Genomic DNA, 19,807 nt, shown 5'->3' with positions numbered 1-19,807 from the left:
AGATTCTGGTATCATCTACAGAATTCCATCTTTGTTGGGATAAGTCCAATAGTAAATATACATGGTTACCATCACCATCCTCATAGCAATCTAGTAGTCCTTTCAAAAACATTCTCTCAGTAAACATCAACTTACAGAGATCACTGCTCCAATTTCTAAATGTTCACCAGCCAAGCTTTTAATAATACTCTAGAGTGCTTATGTAGGAGTTGGCACAAAAGGATGGTGCTTTAGACATGATCTATCTGGATTTTAGCCACAAATATGAAGATTTCCTACTTCATAAAATAGCACTTAAGAACTTTAATACGATTCAGAATAGAACCCTATGGCAATATATAAGACTAACCTCCATCCAGAAATCAGTTTATGTACTGGGATTGTTTGATTAGTGTAATAGACATAATATGGATCCTCCTAACTGCAATATTAGTCCAAAACACCCTTTACATATTCAGTACATCTCTGTTCTGTCCTCTAAGCTGTGCCAATACGTACACTTTGCCGTATGTGGAATACAAACCCAGGCACATATGTAACTGTGAAATTGTAGCATGGCAATACATGTTGAAATCATGGTCATTAAATATTTGAAAATATGCTAATAGTTTTCTTTGGATTCTGAAAATAAAAATGCAAATTTTAAAAACGTCTAGAAAATTGTGTGCCCTCTATAACACATCTGCTCATCCTCAGGGATTTGTACTCAGTTTGGGTAAGATGACCTTGACAAACTCATGGTTAACTGAATGTGGGCATGAGGGACCCCCCGACCCCCAATTTTAGGCCTTGTATGTGGAAAGGAAAGAAAAGCAGATTTTGGCTGAATATGAAATCATCTCAGATAGAACTGGATTCACAGAAAGATAATGGCTCTCCTTTAAGTGGAGACTGCGGGATCACTCATCTAGGGCTTTACAAAGGGGATTTTTTTGGCACTATGTGAGTGACATGGTAATTTTTAGTCTTCATCTAAGATTTTATGAATCTATGAAATAGCTATGTACCTGAGGTCTTTAAGAAATAAGAAAGAAATGTAACATTGATTTTGTAGTTCTATATATGTTCTATATATATTTTTAATGTAAGGTGTTGAAAAATATCTTAAACAATAAGAGGACTAGTTATCCATAATCTCAGCATTGTAAGAGGTTTTTGTTTTTTTTCCAATTTGAGGTATTCCATTTTAATATTATTCATGTACATAGTTATTTTTATAAATGTATAATCATAGTCCTATTTACATTTTGTTTTTTAATGACTTTAATTATCATGAGATACATTTAAGGAAATAAGTGTGTTTACCTGGATTCTGAGTCTTTAATCCTGAAAAACCACTGGCAGATGTGGTGGGTAGGAGCAATGCATTAAAAATGTCGAAGGCCACAAGGCTTCTTTGAAAAACTAATTTTTGGGGTTTGTGGGCATTTCCTAAACTATTTGTATTGCTTTCTTCCCCCCTAAAATAGTTGATCATGGACTTGCCAGGTTGGTGACAGTATATTGTGAACATGGTCATAAAGCTGCCAAAATCAACCCCCTCTTTACTGGACAAGCCCTGCAGGAGAATGTGCCTGAAATCCAAGCTCTTGTGCAGACCCTGCAGGGACCCTTTAATACCACAGGTAAAGCCCATTGACAGTAGACCTTCCATGTGACAGTTACCTGCCAACAGAGGTGGGGCTCCTTTCTCTGTTCTTGAGGAACCCATATGCTCACTGGAGTTGAGGCTTTCATGGGGTGTGAGGAGACAGTGAGGGGCACTTTCAAGCACTATCAGGGAGGAGCAGTCTTGAAGTTCTAGAATGGTCTTTCAATAGGGCCCATTTCATCTGCATGCAAAAACCTATAGACCAGTGGTTCTCAACCTTCTGGCCCTTTAAATACAGTTCCTCATGTTGTGACCCAACCATAAAATTATTTTCATTGCTACTTCATAACTGTAATGTTGCTACTGTTATGAATTGTAATGTAAATATCTGATATGCAGGATGGTCTTAGGCGACCCCTGTGAAAGGGTCGTTCGACCGCCAAAGGGGTCGCGACCCACAGGTTGAGAACCACTGCTCTAGACAGATGACCAACAGGTATATGGAAAAGTACTCAGGGAAGTGCAAATCAAAACCATAATGAGATATCACCGCACACCTGTTAGAATTGGCTATTGTCAACAAAACAAAAGATGCAAGTGTTGGTGAGGATGTGGAGAAAAGGAATTCTTGTGCACTGTTGGTGGGAATGTAATCTGGTGTAGCCACTGTAGAAAACAGCATGGAGGTTCCTCAGCAAATTAAAAATAAAACCATCATATGATCCAGCAATTCCATTTCTGGGTATTTATCTAAAGGAATTGAAATCAGGATCTTGAAGAGATATCTGCACTCCCATGTTCTTGAAACATTGGTCAATCACTATTGAAGATCTAAAGCTTATTGTAAGAAACGTAAGAAATGTAAAGTAAATATTTGCTTTTTTTTTTGCATGTGACATTTGTGATACTTTTTATTTATTTATGTATCTTAAAATATATTTTTATTCCTTTCAGAGAGGAAGGGAGAGGAAGAGAGAGAGAAACATCAATGATGAGAGAGTGTCATTGATCGGCTATCTTATGCAGGCCCCACACTGGGGATCAAGCCTGCAGCCCAAGCATGTGCCCTTGACCGGAATCGAACAAGGGACCCTTTAGTCCGCAGGCCGATGCTCTACGCACTAAGCCAAACCGGCCAGGGCAATGTTGGTTTGTTGACTCATGCTGTAGGTTTAGGCAAATGACTGATAACTGATTTGGTGCTGAGCTAATGACATTACAAACTTCCCTTTTCTTTGACTGAGTATCAGGGAGATTTCTTTTTACCTTTAAATGTTGCTTTGGAATCAATATTAATTCACATTAAGACCAACTGTTTAATGATAAACATTGCTTTACAGATATTTATTAAGACTTAAACATTTTGGTAGATAGATATTTGAGATAAAGGTAGAACATAAGCTATGTAGTTATGAAGCAGATGAAAAAGTGGGTTTTGAAGTTTTAGTTTAAATGACTCTAGAATCAAAATTTGACATAAAACAGTATGTCTGTATGCTTGTGAAGAGATATTTTTTTTCTCTTCTAGTTTTACTACCTTGTGCTTTTGATCATATTTTTAGATTTGCTTCTAGAAAAATGTAGATAAGCACTGATAATGACCCAAGTTATTTGGAATGAAATGCTCTGAATTGAAAAAATTATTTTGGTATGTTCTATAATTAGTTACATGGCTGACTCTTCTTTAAGAGGATCTCTTTGATTCCATTTCATAGGATTATTGGACATGGGGAAGGACGAGGCCTCTCTTGAGGAAGTATTAGCCTATCTCAACCAAATCTACTGTGGGCAGATTTCCATTGAAACCTCCCAACTTCAGAGACAGGAGGAGAAAGACTGGTTTGCAAAGCGGTTTGAGGAGCTGAAAAAGGAGACATTTACTACAGAAGAGCGAAAACATCTGTCCAAACTAATGCTAGAATCTCAGGTATAAAAGCAGCAGCTAATGGAATAGGTCAGCTCATTTCCTACAAAGATATATAAATACTGGAGAAGGAATTAGGCATTACATTTCTGAACATACCCCTACCAACCCCCTCCCCATTACCTCAACACAACAGACAATATAACACACACCACTTTATTCTGAGTAGGAAAAAGTAAATCACCAAACAGTGGAGCTATTGGTTCTCCTCAGAGTCAGAATATTTTATATGTGTGTCTATTCACTCCATAAAGATTACAAAATCCTTAAGATCTTCTCTTTTTATTACCTGAAGTAATAAAAAACGATGCATGGAAGACAAATCAATATGAATTAATGGAATTGAATGTTTGTCGGGGCTATTACCAGGACTCAGGCATATCAAGAGAACAAAAAAATTTATATTTGTTCCCAATAATTCAGACAGTTGGCCAGTTTGAATCCTTGATCAAATAGTACTGTAGAGCCTGATACTAAAACTCAGGCAGCAGAAATCTGAGGCTCTGCCCCTACTCTGGAAGAACACACATTTAAGGGGGTTCCTCTTGGGGTTAGTTAGTCTACCTCTCAGGTTATTTTCTGTTCATCCCTTACTGCGGTCGGGTGTCCTTGGCAAGGCGTTCCTGCTGGACTCTGGGTGGCATGTTTTTCTCTGGGGTTGGTAGTGACGGGCACAGCTGCAGCCACTTGAGGTAGTGTGGGGTCTTAACAACACACATAAATATGTTCTACTTTGACCTAAGTAGTCAGCTAATGTGTAACTAATATGTCTGATGTGATGTCCCATAGGAATTTGACCACTTTTTGGCCACCAAGTTTGCCACAGTGAAGCGATATGGAGGCGAAGGAGCTGAAAGCATGATGGGCTTTTTCCATGAGTTGCTGAAAATGTCAGCCTACAGTGGGATCACTGATGTCATCATTGGGATGCCCCATAGGGGGAGACTTAATTTACTGACAGGCCTTCTGCAGTTTCCTCCAGAGGTAAGATACTTTCTATGACATACAATAAAACCGATGGTAATAATTCCTTTTAGAAAACTGACTAAGTATATGAATCATTGGTCCAGGATATAGGTTAGTTAATTGATGGAATCCAGTACCGCTGGATAGAATGGGTATTATGTTGATTTTCTGCATATCCTTATATGGGTTGTTCTTTCAGGGAATTTAAAGTTTAGTTTATTTCCTTAAGGATGATATGAATAGATAAATTCTGTTCTTTGAAGCATGCTTTTCTTACTTCATAAAAATTGTTCAAAAGAACACAAAGATTTGCACAATTTTATACAATTTTACCTTCCAAGAAGTCAATGTTACCCTTCAGTTATTTACAGAGTTTATAGTTAATGGATTGTACTAAAACTAATGATACATTGCTATCTTAAGAGACCACCTAAGCGAGTGGTTTTATAGATAATTGGATCTTGGTATTTCTGTTCAGTCCAACTCAGCTGCTCTGCTCTACAAGTCTCTCAAAAGACTTGGGAATCAGGACTGAAGACCTGATGTCAGAGAACATCAGAGAGACTTGATATTTAATAAAGTTGTAGCCATTATTTGTGAATAAGCCTCATTACTGTCCTTTTCTAGGAGATTAAAAATCACTACAAATGTTAAGGGGACTGTCAAAATTAGATGGAGTGAATGGAGCCCATTGAAGATGTGTTGTCATTAAGAATATTAGAAAATCTATGTAGTATCATGTCTAGGGGCCAAGCTTTACCACTATTACTCAGACCTCAGTGTTTCTGATGCTAAGAGATTGATAATCAGCTTTTAAAAGACAAATACCTTAGAAAAGGTAGCGTGTGACAGGATAAAGTAATTGACAGATGGAGCATGTGCTTAGATACATGCAGAAATTCTTAAACCAAAAATTGCATTCCTAAAATATCTCAGATGAAGAAATTACTCAAAGATGCAAAAGTAATTATAAATGATCATACTTGTGACAAACACATCTGTATATACACTATGTATGGTTCTATTTGTAGATAGGTAACTAAGCTTTTGCAAACTAGAGAAGCTTCGGGCTCATTCAAACGATTTGGCAAACTGAGAATAACATGCTGCTTTTGGTTAATATTTTGGTTTGAGACCCAGCTTTGTTATAGGACCTTTAACAATTTAATTTCTCTTACTTGTTCACTTTAAAAATGGGTAATAAGGTTTGTCTCGTAGAAGACTGAAAATGAAGTGAGACAATATATGTAGAAAAGTCCTTTGAGTACTGGACTTCTATAGTTTTTTTTTATTGTTTAAAGTGTTACATAGGTCTCCTTTTTCCCCGATTGACCCCCCCCCCCCCACATCCACTCCCACCCGCGAGGGCAAGCCCCCACTGCCACAGTGTCTTATGTCCATTGGTTATGCTAATAGGCATGCATAAGAGTCCTTTGGTTGGTCTCTACCCCTCTCCCCCCACCCCCCCCCCGCCTCTTGACTCTAGATCTATTTTTGTTCATAAGTTTATGTTAATCCTTATATCCCACAAATGAGTGAGATCATGTGATATTTATCTTTCTCTGACTGGCTTATTTTGCTTAGCATAATGCTCTCCAGTTCCATCCATGCTGTTGCAAATGGTAAAAGTTCCTTCTTTTTTAGCAGCAGCATAGTATTCCATTGTGTAGATGTACCACAGTTTTTTAATCCACTCATCTGCTGATGAGCACTTAGGCTGTTTCCAAATCTTAGCTATTGTAAATTGTGCTGCTATGAACATAAGGGTGCATATATCCTTTCTGATTGGTGTTTCTGGTGTCTTGGAATGTAGTCCTAGAAGTGGGATTACTGGGTCAATTGGGAGTTCCATTTTTCACTTTTTGAGGAAACTCCATGCTGTTTTCTATAGTGGTTTATGCTCAATTAATATTTCACAAAGGAGGCAAGAGCATAAAATGGAGTCATGACAGTCTCTTCAATAAATGGTTCTTGGAAATTTGGTCAGATACATGCAAAAAAATGAAACTAGATCACCAACTTACACCATACACAAAAATAAACTCAAAATGGATAAAGGACTTAAATGTAAGATGGGAAACCATAAAAATCTTAGAAGACTCCATAGGCAGCAAAAGATCAGATATATGTTGTAGCAATATCTTTATCAATACAGCTCCTAGGGCTATGGAAACTAAGGAAAAAGTAAACAAATAGAATTACTATAGTTTTTTAGATGTAACTTGAGCTAAAAATATAGTTGTCTCTTCTCTAAATGGGATTGGGGTTAAGTTCTGTTATTTTCCTCTCGTCCTTTAATGAAATTAATTGAAAAAGTTCTTTTGAAAATATATTCTAACAAGTGTATTTAAGAAAATTATTGTATTTACTGCAAGGCAGAGGTAACTTACAGTCTATGTCATGTTAGACTCCTCATAAAGTATTACTACTTCATTTGATTTTGAAGATATTCAAAAAGTTTTGCGCATTGGAGCAGTTAGAAGTTTTGTCCATATCTTTAAATAATGGATGGTAATAATTATAAAAGCATGTGCATAAAGTGTCTTCGTATTGCGTAATTTAAACTAGCCACTTCTCAGTTATGATTAAAAAAAAACACATTTTTTTCTTGTATTTGTATCTGCAATAGCTGATGTTTCGCAAAATGCGAGGCTTAAGTGAATTTCCGGAAGATGTACCAGCCACCGGAGATGTCCTGTCTCACCTGACCTCCTCAGTTGACCTGGACTTTGGTGCGCACCATCCCCTGCATGTGACAATGCTGCCTAACCCCTCACACCTGGAAGCTGTTAACCCTGTGGCTGTCGGGAAGACTCGGGGAAGGCAGCAGTCTAGACAGGATGGGGACTACTCTCCAGACACTTCGGCTCAGCCTGGGGACAAAGTCATTTGCCTGCAGGTACTTCTAGCTTCAGGAAGTGTGATGGGGTTTGGGAAGATGAGGGAGAAAGAATGTCCAAGTTGGTAGGTCTGAAAGGAGATGGCAGGCATTTAAGATGAAACAGATGAACTTTTAGGGAAAACAATATTCTGGGGTTGTTTTAAAAATCAATAACAGAAATGAGGACTAGTGTCAAGGCAACGGACTTCAGACTGGTTTTCACTGTGCTTTTCCTTTCTCCAGTTATGAATTAATTAAGGGGTTATTGACTGGCATACCGACTACTGCTGGGAGGATGGATATCATTACTTCTCTGAAAGTATGGCCTCCTAGGAAACCACGTGGTACCTATATATCTAACAAGGCTACACCAGTCTGGATTTATTTTTGTTTTTAAAAATATTTTATTGATTTTTTACAGAGAGAAAGGGAGAGGGATAGAGAGTGAGAAACATTGATGAAAGAGAAACATTGATCAGCTGCCTCCTGCACACCTCCTACTGGGGATGTGCCCACAACCAAGGTACATGCCCTTGACTGGAATCGAACCTGGGACACAGGCCAACGTTCTATCCACGGAGCCAAACTAGTTAGGGCTGGATTTATTTATTTATTTTTTGCTTGTTTGTTTTAAAGTGACGGTTTTTGGTATGAAAGTAACGAATACAAATTATTGCCCTCGCCGGTTTGGCTCAGTGGATAGAGTGTCGGCTGGAGAACTGAAGGGTCCTGGGTTTGATTCCAGTCAAGGGCAAGGGCACGTACCTCTGTTGCAGGCTCAATCCCTGGCCCTGGTCGGCAGCATGTGGGAGGCAACAATGTGTCTCTCTCACATCGATGTTTCTCTTTCTCTGTCTTTCCCCTTCCCTTCCACTTTCTAAAAATTAATCAATGGAAAAATATCCTTGGGTGGGGATTAACAACAACAGCAAAAGGATACAAATTATTAGTGTGGCTCTTGCTTCCCCTGCACCTCCCCCAAGTTTATCATAACCCAAATGGTATCTTTTAGAGGTTTGGTTGTAAGTCCCTTTAAAAAAAAATTATTGATTTCAGAGAGAGGAAGGGAGAGGGAGAGAGAGATAGAAGCATCAATAATGAGAGAGAATCATTGATTGGCTGCCTCCTGCATGCCTCCTACTGGGGATGGAGCCTGCAACCTGGTTCATAGGTCAACGCTCAACCACTGAGCCATGCCACCCTGGCTTGCTTTTTTTAAAGGGATAAATTATCCTGGATGTCAGTAATCGAGTCTTCAAACCCAACAGAAATCTACAAACCTATATATAAGGCAGTAGAATATGTGGCTATGTATATAGATAACTACAGTATCTTATTCATGTTAATTGTTCATGGGCCAGAAACTTGTGGAAAATACTTGGGGATAGGCTGACTGGATTTGATTATGATATGGCATTGTTAGCGTATGGGATCTGGGTCCAGAGCGAGTCTGCCTAGGGCCTGGCGTAGTGTGTGGGTTCTTGACTTCACTTAGGAAAGATTTCACAACACAAGTCCAGGTGATTTTGAGAGCATGTTTGTTACAGTTGGGGACAGTGAGACAAAGGAAGGGCTTAAGGTAGAAGAAGCAACAGGAGAGAGCCTAGGCCGGGCTGCTGTTAGCTCACTGGGAAATAAAAGTCACAGTGACAGAAGTGAGCCAAGTTGGGGCTGCTGTCAGTTCACTGGAAAATCAGAGAAAATGGAGGCCTTGGACACAGGTTCAGGGGGACAGCCCAGGAGGAGCTGCCAATGCCCACTGCTCCCCTGGTTGTAAGTCTCTTGGGGACCCTTAGAGTTTAGGAGAAAGAGAGCTGAGATACAAGGTGTGGGCATGATTTAGTGAGTGTGTGCTGGGGGTCCTTTGTCTTGAGGCTTTTTATCTTTCTTTGGCCAGAATCCTAGCGAGGTCTCAGGGGAGGGTCTTAACAGAAGATTCATTAGCTTTCCAGGGATGCCCTTCAATATGTTGATTCATCAAATTGTGCATATAGAGGGGGCAGAGGTTATTTTCTGGTTAGTTTTATATTCAAAGAACATCATTGAAGAGGGACTAGGACCGAGGCTGGTCTGCCCTGGGACAGTCTGGAATGTGTAAACTTATTTGCTTCTGAGTGTCCTTGATTAGGGAAGGTAAAATCTTGTGATTCATTAGCTGCCTGTAAATTGCTGAAATTGTTTGTCTTTGTTTAATTATTTTGTCTCAATTTTCCTTATTTCACTTGTCAAGGAATTTCCCTAGCTTCCTACTATGCTGCCACAATATCTCTTAATAGAAAACTCCAAATTGTTAGCCAGATATTCTCTCTCTTTTTTCTTTTTAAAATTTTTATTTTTAATTACAGTTTACACTCAATATTATTTTGCATTAGTTTCAAGTATACAGCATATGGTTAAACAATCCTGTGCTTTAGAACAAAGTGTTCTTCTCAATATTTCCAGTACCCACCTGGCACCATCTATGTTATTGACTATATTCCCTATGCTGTACTTTACATGAGACTATTTTGTAACTATCAATTTGTACTTCTTCATCTCTTCACCTTACTTACTGATTTTGCATGTGTTTTATTTGTTCTATAAATTACAAAGACAGATATTCCCTTTACCTTTCTCTTGACTTAATTCATGATACAAAATTTTTCCTAAGTGAAGTCAAGAACCTCCACATTACGGTAGTCATTTACATTTACCCACTACATTAAGCAGATCCTAAGATTGATTTCTGAAGTAAGAGATAAAAATGGCATTTTCTTTGAAGTTATGAGAAACCGACTGCCCACCGTTGCCTGCTTTGCGTTCCCAAAATATTTTCCCTGCTCTGTTTGTGCATTCCTTGCTCAAGTACATGATTCTAATTTCTTGTGGGAACTCTAAATTTGGAACCTATAAAATCATGGTGATGAGATGCTACTTTGTCTGCCTATCCTCTGTTTTTCTTAGTCCTGGACCTGGTAAAAGTGGATTCTCATTTGTAATCTCCTGTGTGTGTCCAAGCTCCCCTATCCCTATCCTCCAGTCTTGTTTGACTGAGTGGCTGCTACTTCACCCAGCATTTGTTTGTGCTTATGGGCCCTTAATCCCACAAAGCTTTATGGAGCATAGTGGAGTGGTTTCTTTCTTTATTTAAGAGGGAAAATAAAATTAGCAAATGACAGGTGTGCTTTAGTGCCAAGAATCCTAAGACCAGGATAAAATGATGTAAGTTATGAACATATGTTATATTCTTATCAAAGCCTAGTTCACTGTGACATTTTTGTAAAGGAGCAGAAAAGGCACTTACCTTTCTTCCTTGCTTTACTGACCTCTTTTTACATCCTTACCCCACAAAAGTCCCATCAGCAAGGGAGCCTAAGGGTGAGGAATCCCTTGACCCTGTGTGGCTGCTAGTTGGACTTTACAATGTAGCACAGTGTAGAAAAGACAAGGACTCTGGAACCAAGAAGACCTGAGTTCACATCCTGGCTTTGCTGCCTTGTAGTTTGGTGTGTTTGGTTGTTACGTGCGTTCTCTGAATCTCATAGGTAAAATGAGAGTAAAATGTTAATTCCTCATTGTATTCTGAGGATTACGTGAGAACAGGTACATAATAAATTCCTTAATCCAGGAAAATGGCTTGGAGGAGTGGGGAAATAAGTAGAAAAGATGGCGGTATCACAATCAGAGAAGGTCTAGTGCAAGCCATGTGAAATATATACTGTTTCTGAACCTAGGTTTTCTCATCTGTAAACAGAACAGTAGTGACTTCCTTAACTGCCCCCTCCCTCCAGCCTGGCTGTTGAGTGGATCAGTAGATAGTGAATAGTGCTGTGGAGATAATGTAAGGGTATGTTATCGCTGTGTATAAATATTCCAGAAAGTCAGTTATCCCCCTGGACCCTAGCAGTGGGGAGATGTGGTCTGGAAATTTCACTTAGGCAGAGGACTGCTTCCTTTCTTACTCAAAATATTCTACTTATATAAAAATAACTCTCTATAGGACATTAACAATATCATTAAAAATGAACTTCCAAGTATTTTTTCTTAATTCATATTTAGGTATTTTAATTCTCTTATCATTAGAGCCATAAAGATTGCTTTAAGTTAGGGCATATCAGATCATTTTATTCTTTAGTTCAGTATCTTAACTGTTAATGATAATTGTCTTTTTAGCATAAAATCTGTAGAGCTTATATTTCCTTTTAAGATCTTCTAAGATCTACAATTTCCTCATTATTAGCTTTTAGCTTTTCTTAAAAAAAAAAATCCCCCTTCTCTTTTGTGATATTATGATCTAGCAGACTTCAAATGTTCTGGGAGAGTAGCATATATTAGACATTCTCTCATAATAACATTTTATTTTTTCCTCAAAGCGTTTGTTTGGGCAAAGGGAGAGTTCAAAGCTGTGCACTATTCCTTATATCTCACAGCCTGTTTCCATGAAAGTTTTACTAGGCCTGGTTTTCTTTCCTGGACCTCCAATAGCCTTTCCTTCTATGGTGCTGCTGTATGTTCTAGACTGTTGATGAGTATACTAGAAGTGCTGGGATAGGGGATGATATGGGATGGAAAGAGCAGGCCAACTGGTAGTAGCTGCAAGAGGAAAAAAACTGATTTAGCATCTTTGAAAGCTGCTTTAGATCAGCATAACTATTCTAGGAAATCCTACAACCAGCAGATTTTTAGGAGGGCAGGGGAGCAGTGAGAAGGTGGTTGTTTTTATTCCTATTATTATTTGAAAACAATTTATTCCAGTCTGAAAACATAAAATTTTCCATTGTTTATGTTCCTTTTCTTTTATTCTCCCCCGTAATTTAGGTTCACGGTGATGCTTCTTTCTGTGGTCAAGGGATTGTTCCTGAAACATTTACGCTCTCTAATCTCCCACATTTCAGAATTGGTGGAAGTGTCCACCTGATTGTCAATAACCAGCTGGGCTACACCACTCCGGCAGAAAGAGGAAGGTCTTCCTTATACTGTAGTGATATTGGTATGTAACACAGAATTGTTGGTGTTGCTGGGTCAGACAAGGAATTTCTAGAGGAACTTCTAGTTCACTTGGAACAGTGAGCCTCACTGGTTATCCCATTTTAAGTTTTGAATCAGATACTTTCAGTGTTGTTAGCTAATATTTATTTTAAACTCGGATCATAGTCTTTACATCCAAGGAAATAAGACTAGAGTGGAACTTAGACGGTGCAATCTCAAATTGCTTAAATATCCAGTTAAATGATCTGGAAACCAGAGATCAACACAATTAGTCAACATTAAAGTAATTGTCTTTATGATGTTCAAACTTGGGGTACTCAAATCTTAGTAAAAAAGGATATGTTCAATTCAATAAGGGATTAATATCTAAAATATATAAAGAACTAATACAACTTAATAATAAAAACAATTCGATTAAAAAAGGGCCAGAGGAATTGAATAGACATTTTTCCAAAGAAGATATACTGATGGCCAACAGGCACATGAAAAGGTGCTCAAAATCACTAATCATCAGGGAAATGCAAATCAGAACCACAGTGAGGTATCACACATACCTCTCAATAAAAAAGATAAGAGACAACAGGTGCTGGTAAGGATGTGGTAAAAAGGGACTCTTATGCACTGTTGGTGGGAATGTAAATTAGTCCAACCACTATGGAAAACAATATGGAGATTCCTCAAAAAATTAAAAATAGATGTACCATAAGATTCAGAAAATCCACTTCTGGCTATGTATGCAAAGGAAATGAAAACAGGATTTCGACAAGATATCGGCACTCCATGTTTATGACAGCATTATTCACAATAGCCAAGATATGGAAGCAACCCAAATGTCCATCACTGGATGAATGGATAAAGAAATATGGTAGGTATACACATGGAATATTATTCAGTCATGAGAAAGGAATACATCCTGCCATCCATTTGTGCCAACATGGATGGACCTTTGAGCACAGTATACTAAGCAAGATAGGTCAGACAGAAAAAGACAAGTATTGTATGATATCACTTATATGTAGAATCCTAAAAAAAAGTCATAGATGTGAAAAAGCAGAGTAAAATGGTGGTTACCAGGGGATCGAGGTGGGGGGAAGGATAAAGGTACAAATGTGTGAATAGTAATGAATAGTAAATAAGCCATAGAGATCTAATGTGCAGTATATAATGAATATAGTCAATAATACTGCACTATAGTGGTATAATGTGATAAATATTGCTTCAATGGCAATCATATCACAATATATAGAGTATCAAAGTAATATTCTGTATATCTTGAATTTACAAATTTTAATGTCAAGTTTATTTTATTTATTTTTATTATCTTTTAATCCTTATCCGAGGATTTTTTCCATTGATTTTTAGAGAGAGTGGAAGAGAGAGAGAAAGACAGAAACATCGTTGTGAGAGAAACACATCTATTGGTTGCCTCCTGCATGAGCCCGGACCAGAGCCCGGGCTGGGGAGGAGCCTGCAACCAAGATACGTGCCCTTGACTAGAATTGAACCCGGGATCCTGTGGTTCACTGGCTGATGCTTTATCCACTGAGCAAACTGGCTAGGGCTCAAATTTTTTTTTTTTTAAAGTATATGTTCAGCCACTAAATTTGGCCCAGTAGTTTGGCTAGACATCAGACGTGAAGAATGATGGTTGCCTTGTTTTAACCTATGAAAATTGGCAGTATTAAGAGAAATGCAGGATTTTAAATATCTATACAATTAAATGGTATTTATGGATTTTTAGAGAGAGAGAGGAAGAAACATCCATTTGTTGTCCCACTTATTTATGCATTCATTGGTTGCTTCTGGTATGTGTCCTGGCTGGGGATCGACCCTGAAACCTTGGTGTATCAGGATGACACTCTCAACCAACTGTGCTACCTGGCCAGGACAGAAATGCAGAGCTTTTATTACCTAGTCTCTATTTCACAGAGTTATAAGAAACTAGTGGCCTGGTGCATGAAATTCATGCACATTAAAAGGGGATTAATTAGAGGAAATATTTTAATATTGCTATTTGCCCTTTCTCTATAATAGAAATGTCAGAGATGAAAGGAAATTAGTAAAATGTACATGAAAATCTTCCTTCTGTCAGAGTCTGGGGCACGCTGTGGGACTCAGAGTCAAGTCCCTGCCCACCCGTGGCACCTCAGAATCGCACGAGACCCAGACCCAGCCGGCCCCACCTCCATTGGATGAGATCCAGACCTGGCTGGCCCCACCCTTCTCAAGCCCCACTGGGTGGGGGGCGCAGTCTCAGGTCCCCCGGCGCAGCCTCAGATCCCCTGGACCGGTGCCGGGGCGGGGGGTACGGCCTGAGGTCCCCCGTCAAGCCCTGCCAGGCGGGGGACGAGGCCTGAGGTCCCCTGGCCTGGCGCCAGGGAAGGGGGCGTGGTCTGAGGTCCCCTGTCAAGCCCCACCAGGCTGGGGGCGCAGCCTCAGGTCCCTGCTGATTGCTCCTTAAGGCTCATTATGGGAACTTGACCTCCGCTGTGGGCGCAGCCATCTTGACTGTTATGGTGTGATGGTCAATTTGCATATTCACTCTTTATTAGATAAGATGTTAGATGATAGGATCTATTCTGTTTTAGACCCAGAGCCTGGCCCGGATGTGCTTTGGGACTATGTGAATTTTTTGTGATTAGTTAGAGATACTGAAAACTCCTTCTTGAACTCCTTTTTGGAGAAAATCCATTTTTTCCCCTTTAGGATGCATCCTCTCATAATCCTTTTTCTTAGAAGGAAAGATAATAGTTATAATGTCAATAACAAAATAACTGTTAGTTATTACACACCAGGCACTGTTAAGTACTCTATATGCATTACCTCATTTAATGTTTACAATAATGCTAAGAGGTAGGAGCTATTATCTCAGTGTTATAGATAGGGAGACTGAGATTCATAACTTTATCAAGGTCACACAGTAAGTCACAGAATTGTGACTTGAACTCATTCTTGTCAACTGGACTCCAAAGTTTGAGTTAACAGCCAATCCATACTACCTTTGAAGATGTGGGCTGCCTCTCCATGCAGGCAACAGGACTTGGCGCTGGGCTGATGACGTCTGGCTCACTTCATCTTGGTCACTTCATCTTGGTCTTCTCTGCCTCAGGGAAGCTTGTGGGCTGTGCCATCATCCATGTCAATGGAGATAGCCCAGAGGAAGTGCTCCGTGCCACACGACTGGCTTTTGAATACCAGCGCCAATTCCGGAAGGATGTGATTGTTGATTTGTTATGCTACAGGCAGTGGGGCCACAATGAGCTGGATGAGCCTTTCTTCACCAACCCAGTCATGTACAAAATCATCAGGTACAATTATACACCTTCATTTAATGTGCCCTCTCCCCCTTGGTGCCACATTATGATTTTTGTTAGACATTCTCAATTAGAATGACCAATTTTTGGGTTTGTGTGTGAGACACGAAGCTTTCAGTGTTAAAACTGGGACTCCAAAGTCCTGGGCAGACTGGGATGGTCACCCTATGGGTGTCAGGAAAGCTCCCCATATTCTTCAAATTCTACATGTTTCGTCAATGAACAGGCAAAGTGAGCAACTCAACAACCTCACTTAGCAGATGGGAAGATGGACTAGGAGGACTTAGGCAGAGCCTTGCCTGAAGTTACTTAGTATGGCATTAACAGGGTGAGAAACAGAACCTCCATGATCCACTTCTGCAAACTATAGATGGGACCTACTCTGTACCTTGGCACAATGTTGGATTTTAATGAAAGTCCAGAACTGTGCTGTCCAATATAGCAGTCACTTAAGTGGCTACTGAATGCTTGAAATGTGGCGAGTCTTGATGGAGACATGCTGTGAGTATAATCTACACACCAGATTTCAAAGATTTAATATGAAAAAAAGATGTTAACTATCTCAATAATAATTTTTATATTAATTAGATATTAAGTGACAATATTTTGGATATATTGATTTAAATAAACGTGATTAAAATTCATTCTACCTGTTTCTTTTTACCTTTTCTAATGTGACTACTAGGAAATTTAAAATTCCACATTGGCTTGTATTATACTAGTAGTTCAGTGCTGAGTAGAAGGGTTAATGTGATAGAGAAAAATGTCACTTTTTAGATACTAGAATGTAAAAATAGATCCCTTTTCTCTACTTTATTTCCTCATGGACATAAATTAAAGCAGAGGAAATAACTTGGTGGCATTTTATGAGCCTTTCTGGTCATAGGGAGCAGGCGGCTTTTGGAAGAACAAATCTGGTTATTTAGATCTGAGCTTAGCAGCTGAATTACTTGATGTGCCCCAGTGCCCCATTTAAAATAATCTATCCTGCTAACCTCTCACTTTGGTCAGAATTAAATATGATAATATATCTGAACAGACCTTACAGTTTAAAGTGTTATGCAAATATAGAGTGGCATTATTATTATTGTTACAAAACCCAGGAGCTGAATAGGTACAGGATTCTTAGACACCTGAAATAGATGTTGGCAATTTTGAGTTTAATATTTTTTAAAACAAAGGGGTGCTGAATGGGTAGATTATGTAGGTCAGTCCTATAGTAACGGAATTTACCAATTGATTGAAAAACTAATTATTTCTACCTGAATGTAGATGAAAATTCATAAAGATAAATTTGTTTTCTCTTGCTTCCCTGGATGAAGTTGTTACTCACCATTGCCTTTTTGAAGAAAATAATTTATTGGAGTCAAAGTCACATAAAATGGACCATTTAAAATTCAATAGCACTTAGTACATTCACAATGACATACAACCACCCCTCTATCTAGTTCCAAAGCATTTCCTACATGCCTTTTTACAGCGATGACACATCACATATCTTTGACAATGACTGTATCTGTCTCTCTTTGATTTTTACAAATCAGATTGATTTATTCCCCCTCTTTCTTGGACAGAGCCCGAAAGAGCATTCCAGACACTTATGCAGAGAACCTTATTGCCAATGGACTCATGACTCAGGAGGAGGTGTCAGAAATCAAAGCCTCCTACTATGCAAAGTTAAATGACCATTTAAATAACCTGACCTACTATAGCCCCCCTGCCACTCACCTGCAGGCCCACTGGCAGGGCCTGGCTCAGCCAGAGGCTCGCATTACCACCTGGAACACAGGTGTGCCCCTCGATCTCCTTCGGTTTATTGGTGGCAAGTCTGTGGAGGTGCCGGAGGAACTCCAGATGCACAGTCACCTTCTGAAGATGTATGTTCAGGTGGGGAGCCCTGAAATCTCTGATTATTATTTGTTTCTTGTGCAAATTGATATTTGGTCATTTGGTTGGCTAATTTGTTTGACATATTTATTATATGTTATTATGTTCTAGGACAGTGATAGCAAACCTTTTGAGCTCAGCGTGTCAGCATTTTGAAAAACCCTAACTTAACTCTGGTGCCGTGTCACATATAGAAATTTTTTGATATTTACAACCATAGTAAAACAAAGACTTATATTTTTGATATTTATTTTATATATTTAAATGCCATTTAACAAAGAAAAATCAACCAAAAAAATGAGTTCATGTGTCACCTCTGACATGCGTGTCATAGGTTCGCCATCACTGTTCTAGGAACAGATCTAATGGTGTTTTGGTACTGATAGTCAATTAACTCAGATTTTGTCTACTTCTTTTTTCCCTCCCTTCCTTCCTCCCTCCCTCCCTCCCTTCCTTCCTTCCTTCACTTATACATATTTAATACATTAAATATACATGTACTACATGCACATTATTAAATACTAGAGGCCCAGTGCATAAAAATTTGTGCACTTGGGGGTGGGGGTACCTCAGCCCAGCCTGTGCCCTCTCGTAGTCCAGGACCCCTCAGGGGATGTCCACCTGCCAGCTTAGGCCCGGTTCCTGGGGGACCGGGCCTAAGCTGGCAGTCAGACATCCCTCTGGCAGCCTGGGAGCCCTCAGGGGATGTCCGGCTAATGGTTTAGGCCTGCTCCTGTGGGCAGCGGGCCTAAGCCATCAGTCGGACATCCTTAGTGCTGCCATGGAGCCTCTCCCGCCTACCGCTGCTGCGCTCACCAGCCTTGAGGCCGGGTTCTGGCTGAGTGGCACTCCCCCTGTGGGAGCGCATTGACCACCAGGGGGCAGCTCCTGTGTTGAGCATCTGCCCCCTGGTGGTCAGTGCACGTCATAGCGACCGGTTGTTCCACCATTCGGTCAATTTGCATATTAGTCTTTTATTATATAGGGTACAGCAATACCAGAATGCCTGTTTGGATTGTTCTGACCAGAAAACCCTTTCATTGTTTAGGGTGCCTTAAATGTAATAAATAAAAATCAACACACACACCCCAGAGTCAACTGTTGAGAGCCTTAATCATGTTGAGGTTTTACATATTGTCTCACGTTAAATATGCATATGACAAACCCTTCTGGTTTGCCTAGCTCTCAGGGGTTTCCTGGAACACTGGATTTTCAGTGCTGAAAACAGAACAAGGAGTTAAAGGCCTTCATCTTTCTTAAACTTGGATGAAGAAACTTTGCCTTTTGAATTATTTTTAAAACACTAACTTCATTTTGTTTTTTGTTAATACTCACCCAAGGATATTTTTTTCCCATTGATTTTTAGAGAGTGGAAGGGAGAGGGAGAGACAGAGACAGAGACAGAGAAACATCACTGTGAGAAAGACACATCGATTAGTTATGCGCCCCAACTGGGGCTGAGGCTCGAGCCTGCAACTGTGAAGTATCTCTTGACCTGAATTGAACCCACAGTCACTCAGTCCATGGGCCAATTCACTAACCACTGAGCTAAAGTGGCTGGGGCCATTTTGGGGTTTTAATTACAGGTACAGAGACTATTAAAACAAACTATGTATTCACCATCCAGGTGAAGAAATAGAATATTATAAATAAGTTCCCTGTGAAACCCTCCCTGCTGCCATCATTCACCCACAGGGTGAACAACTAACCTGAGCACCTGTGTATTTTGCCTGTTTTAAGATGACAGATGATTGCCACCAGACTTTCATATATTCTTCTGCACTTTCTGTTTTGTTTAACATAATGTATTTGATACTTCCCATTGTTGCATTACATTATTTTTAACTCTGTGAAAAAGGATAATGGACTCAAAGTTTCTTTTTTTTCTCCCCTTCAATTTTACAGTCTAGACTGGAGAAGGTGATGGATGGAACCAAGTTAGACTGGGCCACGGCAGAAGCTCTTGCCTTAGGCTCGTTGCTTGCTCAAGGTAAAAAGTTTCTGTTTAGCTGCACAGCTGGTAGGAGATGCTTTAATATAATGTTGGTTACATGTGATCTCTGCAGATTTTTAAGTGACAGCTACCTCCTATTATTTTTATTAACCAGAGAGATTCTAAAACACGTTATTTTTTCTTACCTGACAATATTATTTAATTTTAGTATGTCATGTTGACAACCTTCATCAGAGAATAGAGCAATCATACCTGGAAAAAAAGGGGCTCAGAGCTGGATATTTTCCTCTAAAAATTATAGGGTAAATGAGGACTCTCCCTT

The 19,807-nt window shown here is 39.4% G+C and overlaps 1 protein-coding gene across 1 annotated transcript in view; it reads left to right on the top strand.

Annotated features, from left to right (window-relative positions):
* Window positions 1–19,807, top strand: part of DHTKD1 (dehydrogenase E1 and transketolase domain containing 1) — a 58,588-nt gene that overhangs the window by 13,086 nt on the left and 25,695 nt on the right. Inside the window, exons 2-9 of the mRNA XM_070428441.1 lie at window positions 1,470–1,625; window positions 3,307–3,518; window positions 4,305–4,499; window positions 7,111–7,380; window positions 12,160–12,331; window positions 15,440–15,638; window positions 17,219–17,531; window positions 19,437–19,521. Of these exons, the coding sequence (XP_070284542.1) occupies window positions 1,470–1,625; window positions 3,307–3,518; window positions 4,305–4,499; window positions 7,111–7,380; window positions 12,160–12,331; window positions 15,440–15,638; window positions 17,219–17,531; window positions 19,437–19,521 (1,602 nt within the window). The remainder of the gene's footprint in view (window positions 1–1,469; window positions 1,626–3,306; window positions 3,519–4,304; window positions 4,500–7,110; window positions 7,381–12,159; window positions 12,332–15,439; window positions 15,639–17,218; window positions 17,532–19,436; window positions 19,522–19,807) is intronic.

This window comes from Myotis yumanensis, unplaced genomic scaffold (genome assembly GCF_028538775.1).
Source record: "Myotis yumanensis isolate MYYU_CA2020_CCGP unplaced genomic scaffold, mMyoYum1.0.hap1 SCAF_1, whole genome shotgun sequence".
NCBI lineage: Eukaryota > Metazoa > Chordata > Mammalia > Chiroptera > Vespertilionidae > Myotis > Myotis yumanensis.
This window is presented reverse-complemented; position numbering and strand designations above follow the sequence as displayed.